At 38.9% G+C, this 12,886-nt stretch overlaps 1 protein-coding gene across 2 annotated transcripts; it reads left to right on the top strand.

Moving 5' to 3' along the window:
* Positions 1 to 228: 228 nt before the first annotated feature.
* On the top strand, positions 229 to 10,240 carry LOC148216616 (cytochrome P450 2C5-like). 2 transcript variants are annotated; one of them, XM_088133468.1, is made up of 10 exons: positions 229 to 246; positions 430 to 534; positions 2,325 to 2,487; positions 3,687 to 3,836; positions 5,279 to 5,439; positions 6,499 to 6,675; positions 7,457 to 7,601; positions 8,352 to 8,539; positions 8,804 to 8,945; positions 9,079 to 10,240. In XM_088133468.1, the coding sequence occupies exons 3-10, from the start codon at positions 2,376 to 2,378 to the stop codon at positions 9,279 to 9,281; spliced, it is 1,278 nt and encodes a 425-aa protein (XP_087989594.1). In that variant the 5' UTR covers positions 229 to 246; positions 430 to 534; positions 2,325 to 2,375; the 3' UTR covers positions 9,282 to 10,240. The 2 variants fall into 2 exon arrangements, with proteins under 2 accessions (XP_087989594.1, XP_087989593.1); XM_088133467.1 differs by lacking the exon at positions 229 to 246 and having other exon boundaries at positions 253 to 534.
* The last annotated feature ends 2,646 nt before the right edge of the window (positions 10,241 to 12,886 follow it).

Raw genomic sequence — 12,886 nt, 5'->3', positions numbered from 1 at the left:
GGGGCCACCAATTTTCTTCTGAAAGAGTCCTCACCTTGAATAGTTACATAAAAGGCAAATGTCCATTTTCTGAACCTAACCTATATGCACTCCATATTTTTCCCCCCCATAGTACAGAAACAGTAACTTATTTGTGCTCACAGTCAGAAGGTACAGATGTTAATTATTATCCTCTACTGGTAGAGGTGAAAGAACGCTTTGGATTTAAAACAAAGCAAAACAAAAAACCAAGGAGGTGCATGAAAGGTTAGAGGAAATCTGGAACTTTGCTTTGGTTTGGGCTCCGGTGGGCCTCCTTTCAACCTTGCCTCATTTAAATAGTTTCTTGGATTTTTGGAGAGGAAGAGAACTCAAAGAAGGATGGAGCTGACATGGGCAGGAGCTCTGCTGCTTCTCTGTATATTTTTCACCCTTTTCTCATCCTTCCAGATATACAAGAAAAAAGGTCAGCTGCCCCCAGGACCTCCTCCATGGCCTTTTCTGGGGAACCTCTTGCAGCGAGATGTACTACCTGTGGATGACTCATATAAAAAGGTAAGATTAGCTGACTATTGTACTTCTTCACTGTTTTGGAAGGTGATTGCTTTGAAAAATATCTATACTGTCCCCTAATTTTAGTAGTTTGATTTATTGTATAAGCATCCAATTTTATTGGGGGGTTGTGTGTATCTTTAGCAGGAATTTTAATGTAAGGCACCTTGTAACAGTCTGAAACACACACAATGGAAGTTACAAAGTTCATTGAAAATAAGTAGTAATAGGAAAAGGGTTAGAAAAATAAATCCCTGGGCCTCAAATTTGTACCATTTGTATTAGCATCAAACTCATTGAAATCTCCTCTTCCTCTAGCCACCTTATAGGATTCCAGATTGTTGAAATGCAGACATAACGTAATAATGTCCTAATAGATGAAAGACAAGGGCTACTTCATCTGCGCTGCAAAAATCCAGATGTTCACTAGATGCCAAGAAAGACATAGAGCAACACAAACTCTTTGCTGCACTATAGTGGTTATCCAGTTTGAAGCCCATTTATGTTAGTCCTACCAAAGATGGTTTATCTTCAGGAATGGTAGGCAGTTTGCCCCCATTTCCATCCTTCTAATGCAGCAGTTATTCTCTCATATGCACAATTTTTTCACTTCTTCTCTCTTCCTTTTTATCATACTGCCTGTGAGCAAAATTCCACAGACTTCCGTGGCACTCTGTAGCATAATTCCTTTCAGATTGTTTGAAGCACTCCTACATCTTCTTTTCTTATGTCCACTTTCCATTCATTCTGTTGGGAAATTGGTCTTTATTTTAATATTTTTCATAAGAAGCATGCATTTTTTTCTTCCTGCAGTAGTGTTACTTTACTCTCAGTTTTTTTCACTTCTTTCCTTTTCTTCTGTGTCCATTTTCCGAAGGCCCATCCTTGACACTCCCAAATAATTACTTGACCTACATTTAGAACCTCTCATCAGCTTTGGGTCTTTCACAGATTCTCTGAATCTTACACCATGGATAATCAGAATATTTTGCTTTAGATTGATATTCATTCCTTTCCTATGTGTACTAATGAATAGATTTAGGCTTAAGCCACATATTTGAAACAGTTCCTTTTCTAAGCAGAGACATATTAAAGAGTAATCATTCTCATTATCTCATTCACACCTCTCCATTCATCTCACTTAACAGAACATGTTTTTCCCTTGAATTGCATTTTTTCAGAAAGTTATTAATAATTTTTTTTTTCTTTTTCCATTATCACTATTCACTAAAGTAAAATTTTTCTTAAGTTCCTTGTTAAATCTTCCATATTACATGATGGTTTTCAGCTGGGCCATAAAGACTGACCTCCACTTCCCATCATAATGTTGGTTCATTGTGGATTTCGCATAAGTTTTTTCTAGTAAGCTAAAGAAGGAGTAGTTTAGATTGTCAGGCTTACTTTTACCTTTGCAATAAATCACATTACTTGTTAATGGTGAAAACAGCGCTGTTGAGTTTTGGTACTATTTTGGCCAGGAGTGCACTAGTGCAGCCAAAGGTCAGTTTTACCTTGAGCAGCTCATGCTACTCTCTGCAAGCTAGGTTCTCTAACCCACAGATGATCATGAAAGCCAGCATACTGTTTCCCATATCTCATCAACTAGGAGATACATGCAATGTGCTGGAACCTAATCATACTGATGTACTCTGTGGATATTAAGAGTTATTGAAGCTTTCCTTGAACATGCTGAAGGTCTCTCTGTGACAAATTTCAAGCATGCTTTAGAATAATTTCTCCAAAAAGTGCTTTATCACCTAATTAACTGAATTTTCATCTAATTCTACCTTTAGCTTACTGCAAAGTATGGACCTATATTTACTGTCTGGATTGGATCAAAACCAATGGTTGCACTTTGTGGATATGAGGTGGTAAAAGATGCTTTGCTAGATCATGCGGAAGAATTTGGTGGGCGAACTGAAACGCCTGTGAATAAGCGACTGTTCCAAAATAAAGGTTGATTCTCTTCCTTTTCCTTATTTGTTATTGTTTGTTTCTATAATTCATTTCAGATTATCTAAATGGCATTAATATTTTTGATAGTTGTGAAGGGTTCACCTGAAATGAAGTTTTGTAAAGATGTTGAATTGGTCATGGTTCTTGGAGAGGGAGGAAAAAAATTGTTTCACCATTTCCCTTCCACTGGTCACTTCTAAAGTCTGCTCAGGTCATTTCTTACATTCAGGAAAAAAAAAATCTCACCTCTAAACTGGTCCTTTAGGAAGACACACAGAAATGCTTTTCCAAAGAAGACACTTTTGGCTGATGTCATCTGGACTAACATCAAAAATTCATTTTGTGTACCTTCAGAAGCAATTTCGACTTTGAAGAAGTATGATAGAAAGAATATTGATGCATTTGAACTTTGATGTTGGAGAAGATTGCTGAGAATATTGTGGACAGCCAAGAAAACAAACAAATGGATCATTGAAGAAATCAGCCCAGAGTTTTCACTCGAAGCACAAATGACCAGGCTCAAATATCCATACTTCAGACAGATTGTGCAAAGGCCCAGCTCTCTAGAGAAGGCTGTAATGGTGGGAAAGGTGGAAGGAAGATGAAGAAGAGGATGGCTATCCACAAGGTGGATGGACTCAGTTACAATGGTGATGACTGTACCATTGGCGGTCTTGAAGGACTAGGTTAGGGGCAGATCATCATGGAGAAAATCTATGTGGTTGCTAAGAGTTAACAGCGACTTGATGACACATAATCAAGTAATCAAGTGAAAGCTCTTCTGCATAAAAATACCATAACTGAAGCGACTCTAATTTTCTTCTGCTTCTTCTGCTTACTGAAAATTGCATCTCGGTACAGAATTCTGTCCATGTCTGGTATAGAGATTTCTTCCTATCCATATCACACTTATAGAAACTTGTGACATGATTTCCACAACCTCATTCAATCTTCTCTTAGTATGAAAGTAGTCAAGAACGTAAAGACCGAAACTGTGTAGTTCGCTTATTAGCATTCCAAGCATCTAGGAGTGGGGAGGGAAAGTATTGTGATGCATAATTTGTTGCGATGCAGTGCCCTGTTTCAACTATGAATGAGGCAAAGATGTGAAGGGGAAAAGTGCCTGAAACCATCATTGATATCTAAACATGCTTCTCCACAAAAGCTGAGAACTGACTGACCTCGTGATCTCTTTTCAGGTCTGACCACCAGTAATGAGAAGAAATGGAGGGAGCTGCGACGGTTCACACTGTCCACCTTGCGAGATTTTGGGATGGGGAAGAAAAGGATGTCTGAGAGGGTGCAGGAGGAAGCCCTTTGTCTAGCGGAGGAAATGGCTACCACAAAAGGTCCTCTAGAGAAACTGAAAGCTCTTCTCCTGCAGAAGAATAATTTCAGGAAGTGTATAAAAAAGAAGCTGGAAAGGGTTTTTGTACTATGTGAAGTTACAGGAAAGCTAGATTCTGAACTGAAAGGCAAATCCTTCTGCATTTAAGTGCAGAAAATACAGAAAAAGGAGGATAGACAGTGAAAAATGAGTGGCCCCCCATTTTTTTTTTTCCACAATGGTGTTCAGGAGCAAAGGCAAAAATACAACAGATTACCAACTGTTTCTTCCTCTTTTGTGTCCAGTGTCAGCCCTTGGGTTCATAAAATTACAGGTTTGCGCAGAAGTAGTTAAATCTTAGTGTGGGTGCAGTAACTGAGAGAACATACAGTAGGTGCTAGGAAGCAATTAAAGTGGTAATTTCATAAAAAGCATGCTAAGGCTGTTGCGTGCCCCTCGCCCCCCCCCCCCGGTTATGTTTAGTCAGTTTTGTTGTATACATTAGAAGAAGAGCAGGATGGAGGGAACACAGTGCTCACTTAAAACCTGGAAAGAGAAGCAGAAAGTTTTTTAAAATCATTTGAACCTAATGCTAAATCACACTTCAGGCAAATTCAGCAGCCAGCAAAGCACCTCATGGATGAATGGGACAGGTAATCTAAGGTCAGTAAGGAAACATGGATAACGATTTTTTCTTATAGACATGAAGCAGATAACAACAGGTGGTTTGCACGAGGAGTGGAGATCTGAAAGGAACTGTGGATCTGAATTAAACGGCCATAAGTAGTCTTCATTTAGAGAGTGGTGGCACCTTTGAATATCATCTTGAATGGAGAAACCTCTGGAATGAGAAGGGAAAACAAATGGAAAGAAAAGAAAGTGGGGTTATTTAAAAAAAGAGATAGAGAAAAAGAGGAAACAGAGAGAGGGGGAAAAAGAGATTAGGAGGAGAGAGGGGCAGAGAGAGAGAAGAACTCAGTTAAAACAGGAAGCAGAGCAATCGAAGAGGTGAAAGAGGGGAAGGGAGAGAGTAGAAAAACCAGTCATGAGCAGAAAGAGGCAGAGGAAGGAGCCCCCAGCAGGGAGGAAACGATTCTTGACAGAGGAAGACAGCAATGAGACTGAAGAAGCTCTAGTGGTAACATAGTCTGTGTTTTCATTGAATTACACATAGGCTCTGCTGCTTAGTTAATATTATTATCAAAAATTACCCATAAAATCTTTGAATATATACTTAGTGGATTCCAGAGTGGAACATGGAAACACCATTTTGTATCTTGATTAAAGAGGTGATAGGATTTTTAAATAGTATTTATATTCAGTTCTTAGGACAGAAGGAAATGATATTCATTCAAACCTGTTTGACCTGAAATGTTTTTTGTTCCAATTTTGTGGTGAGATTTGTGGAAGGAAAGAGCCACATTCTCTCATCCCACTCATACCTTTCTGTGGCCATTCTTACAGGGCAGGCTTTTGACCCAAGAAGAAGATTTACCAGTGCTGTTTCCAATGTGATCTGCGCAGTCGTCTTTGGCAATCGATTTGATTACGAAGATCAAATCTTCATAGAGAACCAGCAGATTGTGGAGTCTCAAATAAGATTCTTTAATAGTTTCCTAGCACTGGTATGTTAGTATTCTCTATTGCTTTTCCTGTCATGAAGCCCCATTTTTACTAGCAGCTCTGTAGGTGTGTGCAAATGTTCAGTTCAGAAATGTGAACACCAGATGTGATGAGCTGCTAAGCAGGAGAAGCCAAATCTGGACATCCAGTGAGACGGAGCCATCCAAACACCAGTCGATTTCCAGTTCACCTTTCCTGGCTGGGCTTACAAGGACTGTTCCCTTCTCTGGTCATCAGAGCAATAATTCCTTTGGGCCTTGACCTGCTTGTTTCTCATACTCACTCAGTTCTTACCTTGCCAGGGAAGGTCCAAGCATGGAATTTCACAGGAGGAGGCTAATGCCTCTTAATCTTAAAGTTTCACTATTATCTTTCAGCCCTTCACTGAAAAGTTAACGTTGGTGCCCATACATATTTTCTTGTTGTTTCAGTAGGGCTTCAAACAGATGACAACAATATCGATTTTTCCCTCATGCCATTAGGTTTGTGTTATAAGGAAAATATCAATATTCCAATCAATCTAAAAAGCTATAGTATCATATTTTGTAAATTTTTAAAAACCTGCAATGCTACACATAGAGCTATAAATAGTATTAGCAGTACTAATTATCATGTCCAATTGTGGACATGTGCATCTCTCCTTATCATTGCTTTTTGAACCAGCTCCCCTGTCTTTATGCTCACAGCCAGAGTCCATCTTCCCCACTTTGAGGACTAAGAGCATTTACACAATTATCCATTAATGTGAGAGATAGGGGTGGGGGCTCGGAAAGCAGTGGACAAGTCCCTTGACAGATTACCTCCTAAAGGCAACTCAGCCGACGTGAAGAGAGTACTGGGGAAAAGCTGTGTAAAGAGGCTAACTTACTATAAATATAAATTCCTACTATATTTTCCAAGATACTGTATGTACCTGAGACTAGGTACCTGGCCTTGGCACCTATTTGAGACTTGACAACTAGCAACATCACAGTAAAAGCTACTCTCTGAATATTTGGGGCATTAAGCCTCCACCATAATGGTCTGAAAAGGTATAGTGTTTAACATGAACTCTGTGACAGGTGTACAATACTGTTCCAAAAATAATGGATTACTTTCCTGGGCAACACAAGAAGAGTTTTGCTGATGCTGAAAAAGTCTGTGATTATATCCGTGAGAAGGTGGAGTTCCACAGGAAGACGTTGGATCCTCAGAACCCCCGTGACTATATTGATTGCTTCCTTATGAGATTGGAGAAGGTAGGCTATATACCATTCCTGCATAATTGTCTAAGTATCATGAGTATTCTCCAATATGCATCTAAGATGAACCTAGTTCATCTCATAGGAATGAAAATGAAGCTATTTATTCTCCATCTTCTTTCTTTACTCTGGGACTCCCCCCTCATAGCCTATTTGTTGGCATGTATTCCTATTCCAGGCATTTGTTGCTAAGGATGTCTATACTATTCTCCAAATGAGGCCAAGCATTAGAAACTAAGGCTGCTATTTTCTAAGACAGAATTCTCCTTCTTAAAAAAAAAAAAAATGAGTATGCATAGAAATGTGCTTTCCATGCTAATTGTTTACAAGATATTTCTTTAGAGGTCTTCCATACTCCCAATAGGTGATATAAAGATAATTAAGCACAGTTTCCTGGAATCATCTTGTGGAAGCAATTTCTATTAGGAATGGTCCCTGAGATGTAACATCCAAGTTTCTATGGTCAGATTTAATTCTGTCTTCCAAGCACATACCTTAGGAATTGCTTTAGCCCAGCTCTAAGTAAAAACCTTAGTCAAAATCAGAGTATCTGTTCTTTAATTTGACCATTACTTGTGGTAAACATTTGATGGGTAGACCAGGGAGGCAAGCTGTTTCTTCCCTTGCATCAAATGCTGATCCCGGAAATACCTTAAAATTGAAGAGCTTTTCTATCTATTCTAAAGGTGGGTTAAAGGTTTTATTAAGTTTCCTTTAGTTGAAAGAGACAGTATGAAGAACTTCATGAACTTCTTTTTCCACCTCTGTTTCCTTTTAGGAGCAGAACTCCTCATCTGAGGTTATCTACACTCCTGAAGAGCTTGTGATTATTGTATTTGGTCTCTTCATTGCTGGGTCACTAACCACAAGCTACTCCTTGCTCTGCAGCCTCCTAGCAATGGCTAAATTGCCACACATTCAAGGTACAGAAATGCCCACAAAGAGAGAAAGGCGTCAGGGCTCTTAGGGCTTCTACTATTAATCCTACAAAAAAGAAAGGAAACAAATCAAGGTACTTAATTTGAGTTAATTAACTGAAGGTATCATCTTTGACATTTTCAACTATAACACTTCAGGCAATGGCAAAATGGTTATGCACAAGAATGAATAATTACAACATTGAAGAAAAATTAATAAAGGTTGTTACAGAATATAATTAATCTTAATCTATAGTACCCCCTCCCCCAAAATAGATTGACAGTTGTCGCACTAGTTCTTTGGAAATGGATCTTGAGATTTTGGGGGTAATCAGTGCTTTCTTTTCTGCTGGCATAAAATAGTAATTAATGTGTACATATAATAACAGTTTAAGAAATCAATTTAAGTAAAGTAGTTTTTCTCCTGATTGCTATTCACTGCATCTTTGGGTGGAGACTGTATTCTTCAGAAAGTCTGTATGGAAATGCTTGATGTTTGCTGGCTGTCAGCATCCCTAGTAAGGCACAAAGACACAAATAAACAAGACGAATCACATCTTCTTGGACTAGAAAAATTGAAATGGTCTCCACCCTAACTTCTGAGGAGGAGGAGTTGGAGGAGGAGGAGGAGCCATTGTCCTGTCTAGAAGTGTCTTCCCTGTATGTGCTTCAAGAAACAAGTGGTAGCTGACTGCAGGTGTTCAGCATGACAAAACAAAAGGCTGTCAATCTCTTCTCAATATTTTTTTCTCACAGCTAAGGTGCAACAGGAGATTGATGAGGTGGTGGGTGCAAACCGCACGCCAAGCATGGAAGACCGGTTGAAGATGCCTTTCACAAATGCAGTTGTCCATGAGGTTCAACGGTATCAGAAAGGGAGCCTTGAGAACTTTCCACGGGCAACAACTTGTGACACAAAACTCCATGGTTACAACATTCCCAAGGTGTGCTATTATAACTATTGGTCAAGATATTCTGGGGAATAGAAAAAAAGAGGACTGTTATTTATGCAGAGATCCTTCATATCCAAGGCAGTTTCAATAAATATGTATTAAACCAAATATCTCTCCCTTTGCTCCATGCCCACAGAGTGTTTTTCAGAGTGCTTCCCACTGACCTATTTTATTTGAGGCAAGTGGGAACTGGAGGCTGTTTCTTCTCTGCATGAAGTAGTATCTAATGCAATCTGTTTCTTCCTCTCCCTCTAGTACGTGGCTATTGCACCAATCCTCAGCTCTGTACATTTTGATCCTCTCTATTGGGAGACTCCAGAGAAGTTCAACCCAGATCATTTTTTGGATGAAAAGGGCCAGTTCAGGAAAAGAGAGGCTTTCATGCCATTCTCAGCAGGTAGAGTCCTCTGGAAGACATTGGATGTGTTTTAAAGTAACATGCTTACTTATTCCATGCTATTCTTTTATCAGTCACAATTCCAGCAAGTGTGCTTCCTAAATAAGCTTTGTTTTCTTCTTTGCTATTGCAGGGAAGCGGGCCTGTCCAGGGGAGGCCCTGGCTCGGATGGAGCTCTTCCTGTTCTTCAGCACTCTGCTCCAGAAGTTCACCTTCCATCTTGTTGGGGACACTAAAGACATGGATGTAATGTCTTTGTACATGGACTTCAGAAATAAGAATAACTACCCTCTTATACGAGCTGTTAAACGTTCATTGGACACTTGTGTTCAATAATTAAGAGAAGGAAAGAAGCAACAGTCCTGATGGGTGACAGCTTTGCCTGCCTGTCTCCCTCCCTTCCTTCCTTCCTTCCTTCCTTCCTTCCTTCCTTCCTTCCTTCCTTCCTTCCTTCCTTCCTTCCTTCCTTCCTTCCTTCCTTCCTTCCTTCCCTCCCTCCCTCCCTCCCTCGTTCCCCTCCCCTCCCTCTAGTGCAGCCCAGCCCAGCCCAGCCCAGCCCAGCCCAGCCCAGCCCTGCCCAGCCCAGCCCAGCCCAGCCCAGCCCAGCCCAGCCCAGCCCATCTTGCCTTGTTGGCCCATGCTGTAACCAATTTACAGCTCTTTTCAGGCCTAGGAACTGGACTAGCCAAACCTATATTAATAGATACTCAAATAAAGCACATGGGAGAGCTATTTCATTTAAAGGCAATCTTAACAATGATGTGGAATACAAATAAAATGATTGTGAAGGACATTTTATTTTAACTTAAGTTTGATGCTAAAAATAGCTACTCTTATCCCCTCTCTGATGATATTTTATGGGCCACTTAGGAATACTTCTGAAATATTTCTCTAAACTATATTCTGCAAGTTATCAATATATAATTTGTAGTGGAGATTTCAACTTCATTCAAGGTTTCAGTTAGGAGTATCAGGAGAAACTAATGTTGTGAAATAACCTAAATCTGAAAATAACAAGGAAGACCTTTTCCTGGCATGCTTGGGTTAAATACAGAATGATGTCATGTTTACATCTGTTGATATCTAATGGTTGTGTTAAGGATTGACAGCCTGTGTGTTATATATGACTTATCTATAATATTTCCTTGGCAATATATACAACTAAAACACTATTAATTTAACTCAGACACTCTAGCAGCCTCTGAAGTAGCTGCAATTTTAGAATCCTTAACAGATGCAACACTTGACTGGAACCCAACCAGTCAGCTTGATAAGGAATTAAAAAGTAAAATGAATGTTAGTATGAGTTATTTATCTGAATTGTGGAATGAAGAATCAGAATTTACAACTTGAGAGAATCAATGGGTCCAGATGTACAAAACACAAAATATACTTCTTAGGATTTCAGAATGGAATTCATTCCTCAGAAAATATTGTTTCATGTTTACTGGATCCCTCAAAGGGGTCTTGTTCCTTTTTTGTCCACTACTGATAAAATCTCAGGTGCAAAGGTTTTCTTCCTGATGGCATATAAATTCACACAAGGAGGTTCTGTCTGCAAAATGAAATTGATCAACAACCCAATTACATGAACATTATACAGATATATCATGCATTCCAAAATATCACTGTTGTGATTACAGAACTCACTGGTGAGCAAATTTTTTTGTCACGAATAAGCCCCTGAAAGAATTTTTCAAAGAGAAGGACATTTGAATCTTTGTGCTATGAAATATAACACATTTCCTCCTTTATAATGTTCTAACCTTACTACACTGGGAGGTATTTCTGGCATTGGAAGATCTACGCTGCCCATCTCAGAGCCTGTGGAGTGGTCCTGAGGACATGGGGCTGGACAGTGACCCATTGGCTCCCCTCTTCCAGACTTAGGGACTATCATCTTGCTGCCCACTTCTTTTCCATTTTGTTCCCTTACCAGGTGGAGGGGAGGCTCTTGGTTTTATGCTGTGTGTTGGGGCTTAGTCCTATAGCAGCTTCATACCCCCTCCATAAGTTCCCAAATGCCAGGGGCAGGTGTGGCCATAAAGGAGTGGGAGGGGCCTTGCTGTGAAGACTGGGTGTGGCTGTGTGTGATTACATGAGTGGCTGTAGTGGAGGTTTGTGTGTGGTATGTGTAGGGGTAAATGAATGCCCTGGCCTGGGAGGAGTATGCAAGAGAGAGGCATCTGGGGAAAGAAAAGAGGGTGAGCAGGAACATTGGAAGTGTGATGGGCAGGGGAAGATACGGTGGGATCTGGGAATGGAGCCTGACTTGGGGATGTCAGGCTCACTGATTGTGATCCCGTTGTCCAGCCCCAGGATCTTTCTTCACGGCCAGGTTATATGATCCTGTTCTGAGCAGTAGGAATAAACTCGAGAAACAGGAGGAATTCTGTTTCTCTGTTTAGATAAGGAAATAACTCTGAAATGATGACCCAATGGATCATGGGTTGTCTAGTCTGTATTAAAACTTTTCCTTAATTGTGCATATGAGAACCACTGACAACTAAATCCCTCTGCAGTTGATTGTTCTCTTGACTTTATCTTAAGCTGTCCATCTTCATGCATTAATAAGTCTTGACATATTAATCATTACTCTTTGCCTACTGTTTTTTTTCTATAAAATGCTTCCCCATTATAAAATACACCCTATACTAGCACATAACTTTCCAGCTATTGTTACTGAAGTAAGAAAATGTTTATCCAAAAATTGGAGTTACAAATATTTGTAGTGCTGGACGGCTGTCTAAAATGGCATTTTTAAAAGGGGGAACCCCCAGTGCAATCAATATTCTCCACCAAAGTCAATAGGTCACCCGATGTTTGTCTCTTGGGTAGCATGGTGCATCATTTTTTTAAGCTTTTGCTTCCCAACAGGTAGTTGGCCTTGGGATACAGTGGCTACTGTCCCCACTGAAACAAAATGATAATGTTCTTAATCTGGGAAAGAAAAACTAATTAAGATTTCTTAATTGATTAAGAAAGAAGAGCATTATCTCCATCCAGAACATCAGGTGTCTGCTCAGGTTAAAAGTTTTTTCCAATTTTTTTTATTATAATGGCTTTTTAAATATAATTTGTAATTAATATAATTATGAATTCAAATTAGTACATTGTAACATCATAGAAAACAACAGTATTATTATTATTATTTCAGGGTCACGTGATGATTTGCTTAATGACCATGGCAAAAAAGGTCATGTGTGGTCATGTGATGCCTCACTTAATGACCACACCATTTAATGATGAATTTTCTAGACCCTATTGTAGTCATAAGATGAGGACTACCTGTATTACTTATATTCACTTTATATTCAGCTTATAATATCTATAGCTTCCATAATCTGTCATAAAGTAAGGTAGGCACTGATTACTGCTTTCATTATTATATTATTTTATAACATCATACCATATAGAAACATGTTTTTATTATATATAACATTTTAACTATATTTTAACAATGATACTTTAAATGTGGTTTGGCAAAGCTGTTGAGGGGGAAAAGCTAATAGGAACAAATTTTTCCATACTCATTTCCATTCTTCTGATATTTCTCTCTCAAAAGTATTTATCTGTTTTAAAAATGGCAAAACTTTCCAAAGCATATTATTTATTTGGGTATCAAATTATTAAAAATATCATGCATTTCTGCTGAAATGCTTGAAGATATAATTTCTGATTTGGAATAAACAATCTTCCCTCATTAAAATATAAAGATATCAAACTTATTTTATTCCAGGCCATTTTGAACAAAACAGAAAAGTTCAGTTTTATATTGCCGAGCTTTTTGTTCTTTATGAAGCAAATTAAAGGGTAAAAGTATCAGTTTTGGTAAAGTACATATTTTAATTGCTGCAGTCTCACCCAAAATAAATATGTAATACCATCTAGTCATATTTATCATAACCGTTTCCAAACAGAATAATTAGTGTAACAACATT

The sequence above is a fragment of the Python bivittatus genome, unplaced genomic scaffold (assembly GCF_059951505.1).
Source record: "Python bivittatus isolate LINGU-HERP-01145 unplaced genomic scaffold, Pbiv_v1 ctg000080_np1212, whole genome shotgun sequence".
Taxonomy (NCBI): domain Eukaryota; kingdom Metazoa; phylum Chordata; class Lepidosauria; order Squamata; family Pythonidae; genus Python; species Python bivittatus.
Note: the sequence above shows the minus strand (reverse complement) of the source record. Positions and strands in the feature narration are given on the sequence as shown.

What these genes read in the sequence shown, in the direction of transcription:
- LOC148216616 (XM_088133467.1), top strand. Translation starts at nt 361, where the DNA reads ATGGAGCTGACATGGGCAGGAGCTCTGCTGCTTCTCTGTATATTTTTC. An exon ending in GGAAATGGCTACCACAAAAG is followed by an intron (nt 3,837 to 5,278) that starts GTCCTCTAGAGA and finishes CCATTCTTACAG; the next exon opens with GGCAGGCTTTTGACCCAAGA. An exon ending in TTAATAGTTTCCTAGCACTG is followed by an intron (nt 5,440 to 6,498) that starts GTATGTTAGTAT and finishes ACTCTGTGACAG; the next exon opens with GTGTACAATACTGTTCCAAA.